This window comes from Dermacentor variabilis, chromosome 4 (genome assembly GCF_050947875.1).
Source record: "Dermacentor variabilis isolate Ectoservices chromosome 4, ASM5094787v1, whole genome shotgun sequence".
Lineage (NCBI taxonomy): Eukaryota > Metazoa > Arthropoda > Arachnida > Ixodida > Ixodidae > Dermacentor > Dermacentor variabilis.
Window position 1 is genome coordinate 83,978,069 of NC_134571.1, and position 17,701 is coordinate 83,995,769.

At 50.3% G+C, this 17,701-nt stretch overlaps 2 protein-coding genes across 5 annotated transcripts in view; one reads left to right on the plus strand and one right to left on the minus strand.

The window, feature by feature from the left end:
- The window catches only part of LOC142579448 (sodium- and chloride-dependent glycine transporter 1-like), a 118,398-nt gene that overhangs the window by 21,624 nt on the left and 79,073 nt on the right, over positions 1 to 17,701 (minus strand). The window contains exons 1-2 of one of the 3 annotated variants that reach the window (XM_075689616.1): positions 14,258 to 14,404; positions 697 to 910 (exon numbers count right to left, since the gene is read on the minus strand). In XM_075689616.1, coding sequence (XP_075545731.1) covers positions 697 to 910; positions 14,258 to 14,323 — 280 coding nt within the window. In that variant the 5' untranslated portion in view covers positions 14,324 to 14,404. Of the gene's footprint in view, positions 1 to 696; positions 911 to 2,734; positions 3,180 to 14,257; positions 14,405 to 17,701 lie in introns of those variants that run through there. The other 2 variants (XM_075689615.1, XM_075689618.1) reach the window with 2 other exon arrangements.
- LOC142579449 (kelch-like protein 8) overlaps positions 5,693 to 17,701 on the plus strand; it is a 169,384-nt gene continuing 157,375 nt past the window's right edge. For both annotated transcript variants that reach the window (XM_075689619.1, XM_075689621.1), the window contains exon 1: positions 5,693 to 5,949. The gene's annotated coding sequence lies outside the window, so the exon portion shown is untranslated. The remainder of the gene's footprint in view (positions 5,950 to 17,701) is intronic.

Sequence of the window (17,701 nt, forward strand, 5' to 3'; positions counted from 1 at the left end):
ACTCGGGAGTGTCACAAAATAAACAGCGTATAATCTATCGTATTGGCCACAGCAAATCACTAAAACGGTGCTCGGACATATCGAGAAGACGCGAGCGGCCGAAGTGAGCATGCTGACACGGATACGCAGGAGTGACAAAAAAAAAAAAAAGGCAAAGTTCGGAATGACTACATTCGCGTATCGTAGCCGTGGTCATTGTAGCGACGATTCTAGAGAGAACGCAGACTGAAAAGGTTTAGTCGCTTAATTAGAAAGGACGACATTTACATCGGCAAGAACGTAAGCGAAGTTGACTCGGGCGCTAAGATGAAACAAGATCGGCCTAAGGAGGGACGGCAAAGAAGCATCGAGGTTTGAACGTGAAGTCGCCGAGTGGCGTCATCGGTTCACCGATGGAGTGGCGGTCAAGAAACGAACAGAAGACGGCGACTGCACATGCACATTCTCAAAAGGAGGTCTACAAGAGCACTGCAATGGTCGCGACAGGGCTTTGAGTGCGTGCGTTGGCAGAACTGGAGGGAGTTGAGGCACGAGGCTTCATCCTGCTTTAACAACGGGCTTTCCACGCTTTAGCGCAGCCCATAAAATGGGCTTGACTGTCTTCGTTTCTGTGCCGCTGAACTAGCACAGAATGAAGAGTAACTCAAACGAGAAGAGGAGGAGAAACAACGAACCGCAACAATGATTGGCTCTTACCTCCTCCGTTGCGGTAGCACAGGTAAGGAAACCGCCATATGTTTCCGAGCCCGACGGCGTAACTGAGGCAGGAGAGCAGGAACTCCACACCAGAAGACCAATTGCCACGCTCCTTGTTTTCGTCGACATCGCGCGAGGCCGTGATGATCACCTCGGGGATGTCCGGCGGGGGCGGTGGCAACGCCACGGTGTGGTGGTGGTTCCCGTTAGCCTGCTGCATGGCGAAGGGAGAAAAGAAAAAAGAAAGAACTCGTCACTGACGGTGTCGATCAAAACATATAAAGATACATCGAACGAGAACGTTATATATGCCCGAAGTAACGAATATCGCCCCATCTAACCTTAGCTGACGTTCTTGTGCAGTCAGACATGATGCACGCGTTGTGCAAGATGTTATTCGAACAACTGCAGTTTCATTTGTAGCGGAGATAAAACCACGCTTAATACGAACACGGTTCATAATAATGCAAATGCCTAATTAATTTTTTGAGCTGAGTTTAAGCACATGACTCCTTAAGGAGTAACAGTCGCAGTTGGCTAACCACGTGCCTCTCGATGGCTCTCTGCCTTTCACGTAAGCATTGTATGTAAATGGCGAGTCATTAATAAAAGCGATCGACCCGAGAGGAAACAATGCCGCAGTTGTAAATCGGTTTACTCAGCCATGAAGCACCAAGGAACACGAGAGGTGTGGTCATGTGAGATGCGAATTGCTTGCCTCCGTGGCAATATGCAGAAGAGGTCGTGACACGTAACCCACAATAAAACGAACTTTGCTCCTCTAGAAGCAGAAATAAAAAAAGAAGTTTCCTCCGTGCTGGATCAGGGGATATGGTGTTCTGCTATACTGAGCACGCGGTCGCCGGTTCGATTACCGATCGCACCAATCGCATTCTGATAGAGGCAGCATGCAAGACCACTCGTTTATCGAGATATGTTCGCACGTCAGAAAACCCTAGGGCGGTCAAATTTAATCGGGAGCGCTTCACCGTGGCGTAATTCTCATATAGTCCCTACGTTGATGTGAGCGTTAATCGCAAAACCGGAAGCGCGGAAACTCGGAAAGAAATCAAGCCTGAAGTCTGCGCTACAGTTAAGCCGCTCTATCAAATTAATGCAGCAACTCCATCAAGCCTGTGATTCAACCGCACGTGGAAAAAAAGATCACCGGCTCCCGCAGTAAGCTGTCCTGCCCTTCGCCCATTACGGACTGGTCTTAGAGCACGTGACAAAAGCAACAAGCAAATTGCTGCCGAAACATACGTCATTCAGGCCGAGAAATGAGCAGAAGCCTTCCAGCGTGAACAGTGTAATACTGTTTCAATAATCGCGTGTGATTAAAGTCACTACTTCGGGACAAGATGAGAAACTCACGACAAGCAATGTTGTCACAGACGCGTGAGACAAAGAAACAAAAACATCGTGACAGAAACCATCATGAATAAAAGTCAGTCAAAGCTCTCTTGTTTGACCCAGCTGCTTATCTCCACGCCGCTCCTTGCAAGGGTGAGCATACCAGGATTTCTATAATGCTCGTGCCGCCTGACGCATATGTTTTTCCCTCTCAAATACCTGTAGCCGCAAATCACCGCATGCTCATATTTTTTATCGCAAAACGTATTGAAATGTGCGACCGTCCTCTCGGCAACTCGTGCGGTGTCGACTCAGGACATGTAGACGCGGAGGCGATGCATATTGGCACGTTGCTCTGAAGGCCCTTGCTACTTACGTAATATTATCGCAATAAAAGATACACACGAATCTTTGTCGCACAACATCATAACCTGCTGCCGGGTGACTGGAACACGAAAAGTTAACTCAAGGTCGGATGCTACACGAGTCAGAACGAGCACGTGCCGGAACAACGCTAGCTGGACAAAGGGAATAATTTAACGATGCCTTAACAGTGCACAAAGCTCGAAAGATCTACTGGTGCACGCCATTTGAGCTAAATACGGCGCACCAAGCGGCACCTCCTCGAGTCGCGTGTACCCCTACAGACGCGACGACCGTTCCGCGGATGTGGCCCGCGCATTACCTCCAGCATGGGTTCATGGTCGGCCTCGTTACCCTCCTCGGTGTTGGCCTTCAGGAAGTAGTACTGGGGGATGCCTCGCAACATGGCACGAGTTCAGCAGCTCGCTTGCGTCCCGTTTTCCGGCACCTATTCTCACAAGGAATTTCCTTCTGCAGAACGCAACCGCGACGACGTTCAATGGCGGGGATACGTAGAAGGCGGCGACGACGACGACGACGAGCGATATACACAGGGACTTGACACTGGCCGCGGCGGTCGTCTCACAGCCTCACGAGGCCTCACTGTTCGAACAACAGCGACGCTTTCCCTCTCAGACCAACGTGTCGCCGCCGACAGTAACGTACGACGCGACTGCGGGCTGTCAATAAAAGGGAGGCCCGTTGTACGCAGGGTCCCCAGTGCTCAGCGTGAGGTCACGTGCTTCTCGCCGCGGATCGACGTCTTGGCAGGCGGGCCACCTTTTGTACAGGTACTACCGACGCGAGCGACCGAGAGGCCCCCAGAGCCCCAAGTCGTCGTCTCATTAAAAAGTTCCGCTCGGCACGGCGCACGCGCACTTCCAAGCCGCGACGAGGGCAGGGCGCATCGCGCCCGTGCGTTGATTCGTCCGCACCGCCAGTTCGTCACAGGTAGTTCGTCACAGGTGTTTCGAACCGGTTGCATCACGTCCCATGAGCCTGCACGCTCAGCGCAGCCATTTGCCGCGGTGTGTAGTACCTCTGCGTCACGTTTCCAAAGGCACTATGCGACAAACATGTGAATCGCGGGTCATGTGGCACGGTCGTATATACCAGGTGCGTGCGTATACTGGCAAACGGAAGCTCCCCAGCTGTGTGTGGCAGTGCAGAAGTACTTTCTTTCACATCCTAGCCTGAGAAGGGGGAGGGGGGAGGAGGAGAGGAACAGCAGATCGGAAAGGTACCCGTACCGTCTAATCTTGAACACTTGTGTATCAAATGCAGTACCGGGGTTTCATGACATCCGTATGTACGGCAATGATCTTTCAAACACGCTACGTTGTCTCTGACTGCAATTTTAATTCCCCCCGTGAAGTCTCCTTGTTGATGCCTTACTGGAAAATCTAACTTGCCGACGAAGTCATGCTCAATTCCATGATTCCATCTGTGCATCACACGATACGCTTGCCCACTTTTACTACGCAAGAATGAAATAGCAATTACACGAGACACGACAGAGTAACGGCAGAAATTATATCTGCAGTATGAATATGTAGCTAGCAGTGTTCGCCATATCGATGTTAAAGTCACATTATTTTGTATAGCAATTAAAATACATGCAGCGCCTATCTATTTTCCCATCAGTCGATCAAAATTACGTGCAGTGAAAAACACACGCTGTTCCTTTTCTTCCATAAATCTTGCTCTTGCGCGAGTTTCTTGCGGTATGCTAGATACGCGGCTGTGCAACTTAAACAGAGGAGACGTAAAAAGGAGAAGGAGGAAAGAAAGAGAAGAGAGGGAGAAAAAATAAATAGAAGACGCCCACGTTCCGTGTATACAATATTCATTGCGTGTCATTCAACCGGTACTATCGGCACGATGCTGAAAGCGTGGCGCTCCGCAAAGGCACTGCAGCACTTATTTTCGAAATATTTTATTCGCGAGGAACGAGCGGCAGAGACGACGGTGTTTGAGTAGGTCGCATTGTTCGCATGAGTACATCTGCGCGCACATACTTGTGGTTGCAGGCTTGCGCTTTTGTCATGGCCTGCGTTTACTGATTTCGTTTCCGTGAGCTGTCAAGAACTTCAACCACTTCACAGATCAGTCTCGCCGAAAGCGGCTTGGGGTGTGTGCAAGGTTATTGCTGCCATAATAATAATAAGAAGAAGAAAAAAAGCTCCTTGACACGTGGCGACCGTTTAGAAATGCGTCCTTCTGTCAAGACGTGGCTGCCTTCCAGCTCACTATAAGTGTGACCATATAAAATAGCGTTCGACTGGAATTATTGCTCTGTTGCTTGGTTATCTGGTTTGTGTATACTACATGCATAAACGCTTGTTAGGGGAATATAATTCAGGCGAGGTCTTTCACCGGACTGTTCGCATGCCATGTCAACGTGGTAGTACCAACGTCACGCTTGTACTATTGCTTATATTGAGTTAACGAACGCTTTACGAACGTTTTTTCAACATTTGCCCGTGATCCTATAGCCCGAAAGACTGGTCTGCGGGAAACTCACTCTTTTTTTTTTCAGAGCTAATAAAATCGGCAGGCGTACTGCGCACTGCACGCATATATATATATATATATATATATATATATATATATATATATATATATATATATATATATATATATATATATATATATATATATATATATATATATATATATATATATATATATATATATATATATATATATATGGCGCTTGATGTGATACCGCCCAAGATATTTTAATGAACACGGTCTCCTCTTTAATCGTGTACCTTCAGGAAAACGTTTCAAGATCACCGTCTACACATGAGCGTTCTCGGGCACTTTCTTCTTTTTCTTTTTTCGAAAGTCTGTATGCATGTGGCGTGTACGCTATTCGTCTTCTATCAAGTGTGCATACTTTCACACGCACATGCAGCGCGCTGCGAGACTCTTTCGGTTTTTCTTACACTTTACTCTTCACTTGTACTCGGCTTCCTTGAGTGTAGATTAATACTCTGGGGCTTCCTTGCCGCATTTTTCTTTTCCACCTTTCCTAACTTATTTTCCAAGCTAGGCAGCACAGCTAAATCCTGCAGGAGAAAACGCGGGTGCACACCGTCTACGGGAGAACACGGTATTTCACATTTCCCACACAGGCCTCGCAATATGTTCAAAGCGAACGGCACCAAAAAGCGATGTCCTCCCTACAGAGCCAGCCGCCGCCGTTTAGTCGGCTTTCCTCGTACATAAACATGCGCTGCTGTACGCGTGTTGGCTGCGTAACAAGACGACCAATTAGTTACTCGAGGCCGGTAGCAGCGAGAGACGAAGGCGCGTTGAATCGGATTGTTCGTGCAGAGACACGCTGCGCGCTCCGGTCCGTTCCAGTTAGAAACGAGGTGGACTGTGCCGCCGAAACCGCGGCCAAGACTGCTCGCCTGCCATCAGGGTTCCCTCTCCGAGGACTCAGTTTTAGCATGCAAGCTTCGTCGCTGCAGCGAGTGCATCGATCACCAGTCTGCCCAGCCCGTCTGGTCGCGCCGCGGCCTTGAGGTAATCGAACGCGCACTTCTGGCCGCGCAGGCATTCCGCCAGGCATGTGCATCAAGGCGCGGGCCCCTCCCGCGCCGACGAATGCTATAAGACGGGGGCGAAAGTACGCTGTGTGGCTTTACCGCGACGCGCCGCAGACACGTCAGGAATGATCCAGAATAATTTCTCACTGCGTCAGATATGTCCGGTTTCTTTTTTTTTTTTCCTGTCTCGCGTTTCTCTTCGGCTGTTGTAGCGATTCGTTGAGCGCACAGAAGCGAAACAGTTGACATTGCTGCAAGGAGAAGAGGTTGCGCTTTGGCCTTAAGGCTTGCAGGACTTGAGAGCTGTTAGCAAGCAAGTGAAGTAAACGGAGCATGCGTTCTTTCTTGAAATTATTGAACCGGCACAATTAAGTAGCGGTTACAGGGAGTACGTGGGAATGACCGGCCAGATCCGGATTTCGCAGCATATGCGTTGTGGCATGGGTAGCGCTGACAATATCGAAAGAGCAGAGAGAGAGAGAGAGAGAGAGAGAGAGAGAGAGAGAGAGGGCCGTCTTATCCCGCCGTGCCTCGTGCCACAGAGGAAAGAAGTTACAGGGTTCCTCTGCTTCGAGAAATGCGGGCAAGCGTCCAGCTGGAAGGACTGGGCTGTGTCGGCGGCGGCTTTCTCGCTCTCCTTCGCGAGACACTCCAGGCGAGAAGCAAAAAGAAACAAGGAAGAACGCAAAAAATAAAATTTAAGAAAAAAAATTTTCCACAATCCGCTTCCTTTCTCCCGCTGAGCCGCCGGTTGGTCGTGGAAGACTTCGGCGCGCCCCCGCTCCCCCATTGTGCGCCGCGCAGACGGCCTGTCGCGTCTACATCAGCGACAGGCGTTATTTCCCGGCAGCACTGAGAAAGCTGGCTCAGACGATGCACGGCGTGCCCGCGTCGCAGTGTTGCGCCCAGATCGATACCGCAAAGTGTGCCACGAAAGCTTGCGAGCCCAAGTCTGCCTGCAGCTAATTAACAACGCTCTCCTACCTTCCGTTTTCCTGCGCCTCAGTGCTTCTCCGTTCGGCACGTGACCTTTACGTTAGCGTAACCAAGTCAACCTATATAGCGCCACTATAAACATTCCTGATCGCCACACCCGCCGTTTTACCGTAGCTGCTGCGCCATAACTTTACCAGGCCCGGCCGCGCCACAAGAGCGCAACCAGTCGATGCCATGGATGTCACGTTCTGTCCATGGCGCTTGCGTTATAACCGCAATTGATCCGCATGCTCCTCAGCTTTTTTACTGCGATCGCCGCGGCGTCGCATGGATATCACGTTCTACTACCGAGGTCGCAGGTTCTATTCTTGACCGCATTTCGTCGAACGCGGAATGCAAAAACGCTAGTGTACTTAGATTTATGTGCTCATATTAAAGGATCCCATGGGTGGCCAAAATTTAGTCCGGTGCCTTCCACTCCACCACGGCCTCTCATTTAACCGCAGTGAACTTCGTGAATGAATCAATTGGTATTTCTGTTGACCATGCCTCGGCATAGGTAGTGTCACGTGAGACAGGGATTACGAGGACGTGCGGAGGTCTTATATAAAAGGCGGCAACCTTACGAAGCGCATCTCACTGGGCGTACTTTCGGCGTCGCACGTTCCTCGGTGCGCGCTATTAGTGTGCCTAAAACGCGCGTACCACAGTTTAATCGATCACCGTACGTGACGTATTTCACGCAGCCCGTATATTGCCCGCGTGGCGCGTTACAGCATTTCACCCGCCGACACCGAGCGCCGCCCGCGCTACGAATACGCCCGAAATACGCTTCTCGTGGTTGCTGCTTTTGCACGGGCTTGTCGCAGGAGGCATGCGTCTCCAGCTTACGTGCATGCTTGGCGTGATATACGCAGGCACCGGCGTACGCACAAGCACACGTACTTGGCCGTCATCCAAGTTCACTTCAGGGCACGTCATAGCTTGTAAACTAACAGCTCGTGCGTGGCACAGCTTGGACTCCTTAACACCGGTGAAATGCACGCACCGTCCTCCGAATGCCGGTTGGATGATTCGCGGAACCGGTCACTAAGAAAAATGCCAGTCAAGAGCAGAACCATACCACGAATAAGTGACATTCTCACGTATATACAGCACGATAAAGAGTGACGGTATAAATAGCATATATATCTACGTTTGCGCGCGAGCGATGAAGGCATCTGTCAAAGAAATGAGCGTCTTGCGATAGCGGCCGACATCTGTTCCCTCGGACGTGGTCGATAATTGCGCGCTCGAGGGACGAGCACGCACACGGTGTGACGTTAGCGTGAAACCCATCGCAGCAATAATCGTGCTTTAAAGGGAAGCTGAAACACTTTTCGAAAAAAATGAGTTCTGTGCGGCATTCTACAGTTTTGAGTCCCCTGAACACGAATATCTGGTTCAAAAAGGGCGGAAACAAACGCAAGCGGCTGTTTTTTTAAAGAAAACGCGCACCAGCGCCTCAGGGCATCGCGCGAACGCCGCTGTTGCCCGTGATTGGTCGGGGCTGCTGGGACGTCGTTGGCGGTAGTCGCCGGTCGGCGCCGCCGCATGTCTCCGTTTCAGAGCGTAGCACCATTCCTTTCTCTCTGGTAGCACGCAGTTCTGCTGTTGTTGCTTCATAGCTGAGTTGTAAGATGGAACGTTCTCGCTGTCTCCGACAGCTTGTATTTTCCCCGTACATGTTTGAACCCACAGCCGATACGGAAAACGATGGCGGCAACGGCGGCAACGACGATGTTGAGTGTGCCAACAGTGAGAGCGATGTGTGCACCTTCTCGCGCGCTGGAAATCTTAGCTGCTACGTATGTTTTTTTTTTCATGTAGCTGCACGTTGCAATGACGGGAGAAAAAATGCGCTAAAGTGTCACTGGGAACATGCTGCTGGAAGAATGCCGAAGCACTAACTTCTCATTAGGTTCTAAACACGGGTGCAATTCCGCGATGTCAAGCACCTTGCCGGTGCTTGTCTAAAGTCCCGTGGTTTTTTCAGCGTTGATACGCGATCGCGAACATAAGTGCCGCGTTTCAAAGCGCGCACATGCAGTGCTGTGAGGTACAGTCATGGAAGTTGCTTATCATACACATCCAGAGATGACCAGAGGTATTATATGTGCAATATTCATACTATGGTTCGACGACTTTGCGAGTGTGGCTCGATCAAGAATCGGTATGCGTGCTCCATGCTAGTGTTGACATAAAGATATTAGGCAGTTTTAGCACCGCCGTGTGGTAAACACGATAACTGAACCGCACGTCGAATGTCACTATAGGCAAGCCTACACTCCATTTGATACCTCAGGTGCAACGCTGTGGAAGCTACGCTCGAAGTCCGGTCACCAAAACTTATTACTGCGCGCATTTCTGTCTATGCTTCGCAGCGTGCCAGCGGCGTTTGCTCGAGCGAGCATGCACGTGAAGCTGCCGCGACGGGTTGCAATTAAAAAATACCGAAAAGAATATATTTTTTAAAAGAACGTGTTAGTAGCCGTATAAGTATAAATCTACGGAACGAAGTTTTTACACGCCGAGTTCAACTACTCTAACGCGAGCATGAAAATATTACCGTAAAGCCTCATGTCGTGCGATTTGAACACGAATGCTGAACAGCTAAATCTGCGGGCACCGCGAGGTAGGACGAATAACAAACATCACTGAATGCGCAAGCGTACCCCCGGCCAGTTATTTCACCGTATCAGAACAGCGCCGAACAAACAGCTGTAGTACAGTGTTCCGTGACAAAGCGGAGAGGCAAAACAGGATGAAAACGGCAAGCACTTTGCACGTAGGTGCATATTCCCGGCTGTGCCTCCACCTCGCTTCGTCGTAGACAGTTTGTTCGACACTAAGGTGATCATCTGGTAAAAAATTGCCCGTGTGCACATTAAAACCCTTATCTCACGCTTTCTCCTCTTGGCGAAGGCCGCTTTTGGAGGTGGCGAGGTGTTTCTCTTGTAGGAGAATATAGACGGAACAACGCCGGGCTTCAGTCGCGCCGATTTAACTGGAATACCGATTGCCCGCATCGTTGCCAAGCTCCGATGATAGTCACTGTCGCGGAAATGGTCCGAGCACAGTACAGTTGATTTCGTCGGCACGAACTTATCTCTCCTCACCGCACGTACCCACTGCGCTGCAAGCTTCTTTTCCTTCTGGAATTTGTGAAACACCACATCGTCTCGCCCGCCTGTGTTCGCGCAGCCGAATGCTGCACAGAACGAGAGCATGTTGGGCGCCCTTGGCTGTAGGCACTCACGCAGCACAGAAGGAAAGAACAGTTTACGAAAATCGCAAAACAAACGTAAGCGGCGGCGGCGGCGGTGGCGGTGGCGGCGGCGGCGGCAGATCTCTCGTAGCGTCGTTCAGTAAAGCGCAGGACGGAAAGAGTCATGCCAGCACATGTCAGCACGCCGGTCCGCAGCTCGGTTGGCTCGGTCTCCGCCCATGACGTCGCTCTGGCCGGTTCTCTCCTCTGGCAACAATCTCACGCGGCGCTCCGGGAAGCGATGGGGGCGTGTCCGCGCGGGTGATTTAGAAAGCGATTTCCGCCCCTTATATTAACAAAACGAAAAAAAAATTTCGGAACCGTAAATTATTAGGTCTGTTCTTCCCAATCCCAGCAATTCATGGAAATTGAAAACCGTTTCAGCTTCCCTTTAATGACATCGTGGTTGCACTAATTGCGCACTGCTGAGGTGTCCTGGCGCCCAGAGAAGTAAGACGGCAAGAGGAGGACACCAGCAGTATAGTCTATGCTATTGGTAGCATCGTGAGCAAACATCCAGGGCGCGCAGCTATGTATGTCCTGACGACAGTCGTGGGATTGCGCAAGTGTTGGCGGCTACCCAGAAGCGAAATATGTGGTGCGAAAGGGAAAGACATTTGGACTACCGACACGAGTCGTCCCTGAGTCTCTTCACGTCAGTGTGAGCCAAAGGAGAAACATCATTCAGATTCTGCTGAGATAAACGGTGGAGTCTATGTTGCAACAGCCTCGTATAACGAAATCTAGTGTATACGCTGTTAATATCCTTCGGCTCAGGTTGCAGCTATAAGTGGAAACGTTTTGCAAGCTATATTCTTTCGCCCAACTCGAACGGCGTTCCACATATTTGAGCCTCTTACTTTTTAAATACACAGGACAATAAATATGTGGAACCTTGATCCAGTTATGATCCAGCCTCTGTTATTCAGAATACTGTTTCACAGATTTTTGGTTATCATCTATGTCCCACATACTTAAATGTGTTTCCAGGTACGTGAGTGCAGAACAGTGTTCAGGATTAATAGGTGCAGTCGTGTGGAACACTGTATCTGATAAAATGGATATTTCCCAGTTACACATATTTATTATGTTTGTTTTGTAGTAATGGTGATATTCAAAGTAACACGTTTAATTTACAGCTTAAAGAATAAGATGATTAAATACACGAAAAGTTGTTCCGTATATTTTGTGATTTTACGCGGAACGCCGTTTCACTCATGTGAGCAGAATATATTAGCAAAAGTTTTCCGCTTATATCTGGAATCTAAATTAAAGGAGCTTAAGAGAGTAACCTTATACAGTATTATACGTATTGTACCTCATACAATATACATAACTAAGAGCTGCTAATAATCATAATTCTGACGTGCACGCTAATACGAGTGGTCGCCGAAATAGAACGCTTTTCTTCAAGATACTCATACGGGTAATACGCGTATGCGTTCGGCTTCAATGCGTCGACTCCAAAGCACCTGTGGGACCCCATTTGCGGTCCTTTCGCCGCATGCAGAACACAGCGAAACACCGATCACGTTTCGATCTTAACAACCTGCGCGCACACATCGCGTGCACGCAAGGATTTCCGTTTGTCAAAACCATTTATGCAGATGGGGTCGCGCGCCATTCAGCGCCCTCCGCATGTATACACGCACGCGCCTCACGCGCAGTATTCGCGCGCCATGGTCGTCATCGGGCAACACATGGCAGGCTGCGTGGACCGCGCAAACGCGTTTAGTTAAAATCGAGGCCGTGTATACACAGCGCGAAAGCGGCGAGTTAAAAGGTTAACATCGCGATGACGCCGCCAGCACGAGCGCTTTCAAGCGGCGGCGACGCATCGTTGTAGCAAAATCAAATTTAATCACGCTCTGGCGAACGGGGGGGCACGCGGCGCGGTCAAGGAGGCAAACAAGGTTCTGCAGCGCCGATGGGCCAGGCCGCGCGCGCGGAGATTCGCCAATCAACGCACGCTTCCCTTCGCCTCCCGGTGTCACGGGTGTTTTCAGGCAAAAAAACAATGTCACGAGCGTGGACGGCCGGGCTGAGCTGCATGCAGCGTTTTCAGCTTAGAAGAACCTGCCGCGCTCACGCACCCGTCCAGAGACGCCGCCACGGCGCCGCGTCTCGCAAGCGCCCTCTCGCGCGACGAGCGGCCGCGCGCTGCGTGTCAGAGGCGTCAGCCTTGACGTCAAAGCTGACACTAGGCGTGTGCGCGGCGGCGGCGGCCCACTCGCGCTGAATGCACGGCGCGAGAAAGGTTTGTTTGTGAGACCGCATCTGGGGGGTTGCGAGTGCGCGCGCACCTGGCCCGAAGAAAGCCCAAGCGCGCTGGACCACCCCGTCGCAGATTAGCGCGGACGTGCGCATGCGCAGTGGTCTCTTTCATTTGGCGCTCTCAACTCTGCGCGAGAGACGCAAGAGTGAAGATGGTGCACTGATAACCTCGCGCGGGATGGACAGAACTAGACCGCTAACGACTAAATGTGTGGGAAGGGGTCCCGCAGGGCTAGTACAGATCGAGCTGCGATGCGTAAAGTACAGCATCATCGTTTTGTCTTACTCCTCCTCCTTATTCATTGGTGCGCACTGAAGAACGAACGCATGAGATCTCCGATTCACTCTGTCTTAATTACATCGGCTGATTAGCTCCACGCCGTGCCTGCAAACCATTCCTTGCGGTTTCCATTTCTTACGGGCATTAGTGGTGGGCCGCGGAGAGTGAAGGGAAACGCGAGGACCGGCTCCGGGCGCCGCAGTCGTCGCCTCTTCTGAGCGGTCAACACAATCCCTGAGGTCTCTGCGTCTTTTGATTGCTCTCCGCCTACGTTCTGCCTGCTGCAGACGCCTGTCGATGTGCAGGCGCGTGTAGGCGCGTGTGTCTGGTTACCTTCCTAAAAAAAAAAGTCGTAGTTTCACCCGAAAAGCGAAGCATCGATTGCGATCGCACATTATTCTACAACTATAAGAAGTAAGGATAGTAGTTTTATCGGCGGCATAAACTTGTAAACATAGCATACAATCCAAGTTGACAAGTATGGTATCATGCGAGCACAAGCAAACATGAACACATCTCACTCGATCATCGCGGAAGCTCGCTGTCAGAACGCTGCAGTGAGGAAATGCGGCAGCAGCAGCGAGCGAATTGGCCTTTCTGCTGCCGCTCGCATCAACGCCAACTAGGCCGCGAGAACACAGCGCAGCGCGGACGCTATCCTTCGCAGATGGCTTTCAAAGTACTTTCAAGCGCGCGCCCGGGACCGGCCGCCCGAAGTAGAACGCACTCCTCCCCCCCCTACCCTCCGCCCCCCGTAGCATTGCGCGCGACGGAAGACGGCGCGCTTCCTCCCCACTTTTCTCCGTTGCGTACGTGAGATTGAGCCGCGATCATCTCATTCCTTATCAATATTGACGGGCACTCGCTTATGTGCAATGTTGTTCTGTCACGTAACGCGACGTCGTCTGCTTCGATAGGACATGTGATCGCCTGTCAATTTATGCTCTTGACTTATGCGCACATTTGTGGGCGCAGGCCATAGATGCTAAGCTCGATAACGTTACATTCTTACTATCGAAGTATAAGCTGTTGAGAAAGTTGGTACATGTTCATGAATGCGAAAAAAAAAAGAGCATTAAAAAGGGAACATGATGGGAAGCAAGACGGTAAGGTTGTACATGGCAAGGGGAGTTGTGTATATATATATATATATATATATATATATATATATATATAACGGAATGGAGAGATTGTAGGCATAACGTGCATTCCGGATTAAATAAATATGTAAAGGGCATTCGTCCTGGTCGTCTTCCTCGTGTTCATTTGTTCTCATTTTCCTTCTTGTATTTCCTGTTCTGTTTTCTACTCACAATTATTACTAACATAGTTATTCCTAGCTACAGAAGGTCTCAATGATTGGACAGGCGAAGAGGTTGATTGGAAAAGCGAGTCGCTAAGACCGACGTTTACGTTACAAAAGAAAAAGGGCTGGCCCACGTAGTGTTTAGATCGCGCATCGCGTAGTAAACAGAAGTGACACTTTACCAGCGCTTGCCATTTGCCGGTCTTCATGGTGTGGTCGCCGGCGGCGAAACTGAAGGAGTCACGCATCGGGCAATCACTCCGCACGCTCGGGGAATCGACGCTGCAGGTCGAGCCTGAGCCGGTTTCGCGGCGGGGCCCTTTTATGCCTTCTTCGCACCTGGCTATCCGCGAAGCCACAGTCGATTCGACGAAAGCATCAGGCTGCACCTATAGCTATCAGGGCACGAGCGCACACCTCTGATCCAGCCAATGCGGGTGCAGTATTTCTGACACGCCCCCAGCACAGAGAGCTCTTGGTATTCACGGATGGCGCCCGCTGTACAACTACGCACGTAGATAAATTCCTTTTCTTTCTGCTCACCCTGAATTTATTTCAGTGCATCCGAGATGAACTTGGAACAAATCACTCACTTCGAAGCACGCAACTGCAGGGCTTCTTCGGGTTCTTTTTTTTTCGTTTTTTTTTTTCTTCTTTCACGTCAGTCACAAAGACAAAGGAAAACGATGCAGCAAGGCAAGAAAGCGTCAAGGAAAAACAGCGCCGACTTCGCGCAAAGCCGTGAAAACCTTTCGTCATCCCCTTCAGGAGGCGCCGGAGTGTTCAGCGCCGCGCAGTCACGTGATTGCTCGCGTGAACGACGCGTGGTGCGCGTGAATGTTGAATTCACATCCACGCTCGACACCCGAGGTTCTTGCACTGCGAAGCGCATAGAAACAGCGTGTTCTATGCGCCTGAGAAACGTCGCGCACTGAGAAAGGACGTGCCTTACTGCTCCTTGTCGCGATGTCATTGAGATTCTTGTACAAACTGTTCGACAAAAATTCGCCGGTCTTTCTTGAACGCGATAAGACGGTTTCGATCAGACCGAATTGCTCGTCATATTGCGCGAGACTTCGAACATTCAGCGGCCGAATTCACAAAGCTTTCTGTTCCTAAGTTTTCTTAGCACCGACCGCGGTAGCCTTCGGTAGTATGTCCACCATCAGGATTGGTTAGAATGTTCAGGTTGGTTAGAAATCGCCATGTTCAACATTTGACTCCTTAAAGATACAATGTAGTCGACCTTTAGCGCTAACGAATTACCTAGGCCCTAGAAGACGCTGTCAAAATCCATTACGTCGCAACGAGATTGGGGAACTTCAAGGAGGCGTCGCCTCCCGTCTTTTGTTAGTGCGCTTTTTCTGGCTGGCAAAACGACTTATCGTGGTTAGAGTGGGGTTCTTGATATTGTAGAATGGGTAATTTACTGATGCAGAAGAAATTTTGTGTTTTTCTCGGACGTCGGACCTGTGACGTCCGAACACAGCATGTTCTATAATTGTATCATGCACCGTGTCTGTTTTCATTTTTTTTGGGGGGGGGGGGGAGGATAAATTAGCTAACGTTAGCTGGGACACACGGTATACGTGTATATCCCGTTCATATCCCTTGTCCCGTCGCCTGCGCTGTTCGCGATGTTCTCAGTTGCTGAGCGGCACACGGGACTTTTTCGAAATGATCGAAAATTAACAAAACTTGACGACAAGTAATTAGCTGAAAGGGGCGCTGACACGCGCATTCGCAGCAGTCTTTCGTCTGCACAGCACAATTTCGCAACCGTCTATAGCGGTGCACGTCTTCTCAACGCCGCAAGAGTTTAGCATAAATCATAAGCCCACCCGCCGTGGTTGCTCAGTGGCTATGGTAGGCTGCTGAGCACGAGGTCGCGGGATCGAATCCCGGCCACGGCGGCCGCATTTCGATGGGAGCGAAACGCGAAAACACCCGTGTACTTAGATTTAGGTGCACGTTAAAGAACTCCAGGGGGTCGAAATTCCCAGAGTCCTCCACTACGGCGTGCCTCATAATCAGAAAGTGGTTTTGGCACGTAAAACCCCATAATTTTTTTTTTAAATCATAAGCCCGTAATTTTGATTCATTTGCGCTGAAGCATTCTCTAACCGTTAAAATTATCTTACTCCTTTCTTAGCTAGACAAGAAATAGCGTAGGAGAGCCACTGCGGTGCCAAGAACTCTTCTCGAAACGTGCATCTTAACTGCGGTAAAATAAAAATTTGAATATAGACACAATTAAATTGGACACCGAAGAAAACGAGGTCAGTTTACATTCATAAGGCATTCTTCGAGAACTCTGTTTTTATGTACTCGGTAGGGAAAGGATGTGTATTACAGAATACGATTAAATATCATGCCATTACAATTGCAAGGTGCCACGTCAGGAAGCTGCGCAGTAAGTTATTAGAGTGTCATGGCGGGCTGCCGATTGACTTTTTGAGGTTCTTAAACGCTACTATCTGCTGCTGCTGATGAGCGCAAGGTTACGGGTTCGACTCTCGACCGCAGCGGGTGCACTTAGATAGGAGGAAACCTCGATAACGCTATTATCTAAGCACACTAGCGTTATCGAGATTTCCTCCTATCTAAGTGCACCGCTGCGGTCGAGAGTCGAACCCGTAACCTTGCGCTCAGCAGAAGGACGCCATACAGCCACTGAGCCACGGCGGCGGGGTAACACAGTATAAAGTTCAAACTTTGCTTTCTTCGAGTTTTAACGCTTTATACCTTTCCTGTTACGTTAGGCGGCGAAGAGCGTGCAAGTATACACCTGCACGGCGACGCTTATTATAATGAAGGTGAGAGAAAAAAAAACCGATCAACGAAATCGACGACGAGGAGGAAGCGTCGAAGTGACGTCGGATTCCGAGTCGACTCGTTTTTACCTCCGTTCCTCCTCGCCGCCGTCTTTCTCGCAATTTTCTTCCGGCAGACGAGCTCGTACTTCTATCGCGCCTCCCGACTTCGTACACACCGCTTCTCGTCAGCGTCACCCGATTCTCGTCTGTCGCCCACAGTTCGAAGTATCCGATTTCGAGACAAAGCTTAGGATCTGCAGATCTCAGATGGTGCTTTATAGAATCTCTCTCTCACACACACACACACACACACACGCGCGCGCACGCACGCACGCAGCACCAAAGTCACCAGAGCCATTATTACGATGACCTCGCACCCAGTACGACAGGCGCATTAGCATTTTATTTGTCATTTCACTGAAAACGCCAAGGCTGCACACACGCTCACTGGATAGCGATCGCGCAGGTCGGTGGAGAAATAGCTTCAACAGCAAGCAAGCCAGCGCCAGGATGTCGATTGCGAAACATACCGTCGCTGTCTCGTTTTTTTCTCCTTTAATGGTTTCTCCACTGAACGCCGACACATAGCGCGAGCGCGAAACAAAAAATAGAAGTCGGCCTTAAGACACGCAGTACAGATAAGCTTGCGTCCCTGAACAAAATGCTTTAAAAGTGTATACCATTCGCTCGGGCCAGACGAACGCGAGGCAGCCTTTCGTCGTGCACGGTATCCCCCCCCCCCCTCCCCCTTCCTTTGCGGGTGAAGGCGACGCTCGGTCGCAATGAGGCGGAGGTGAAGGTCGAGCACCT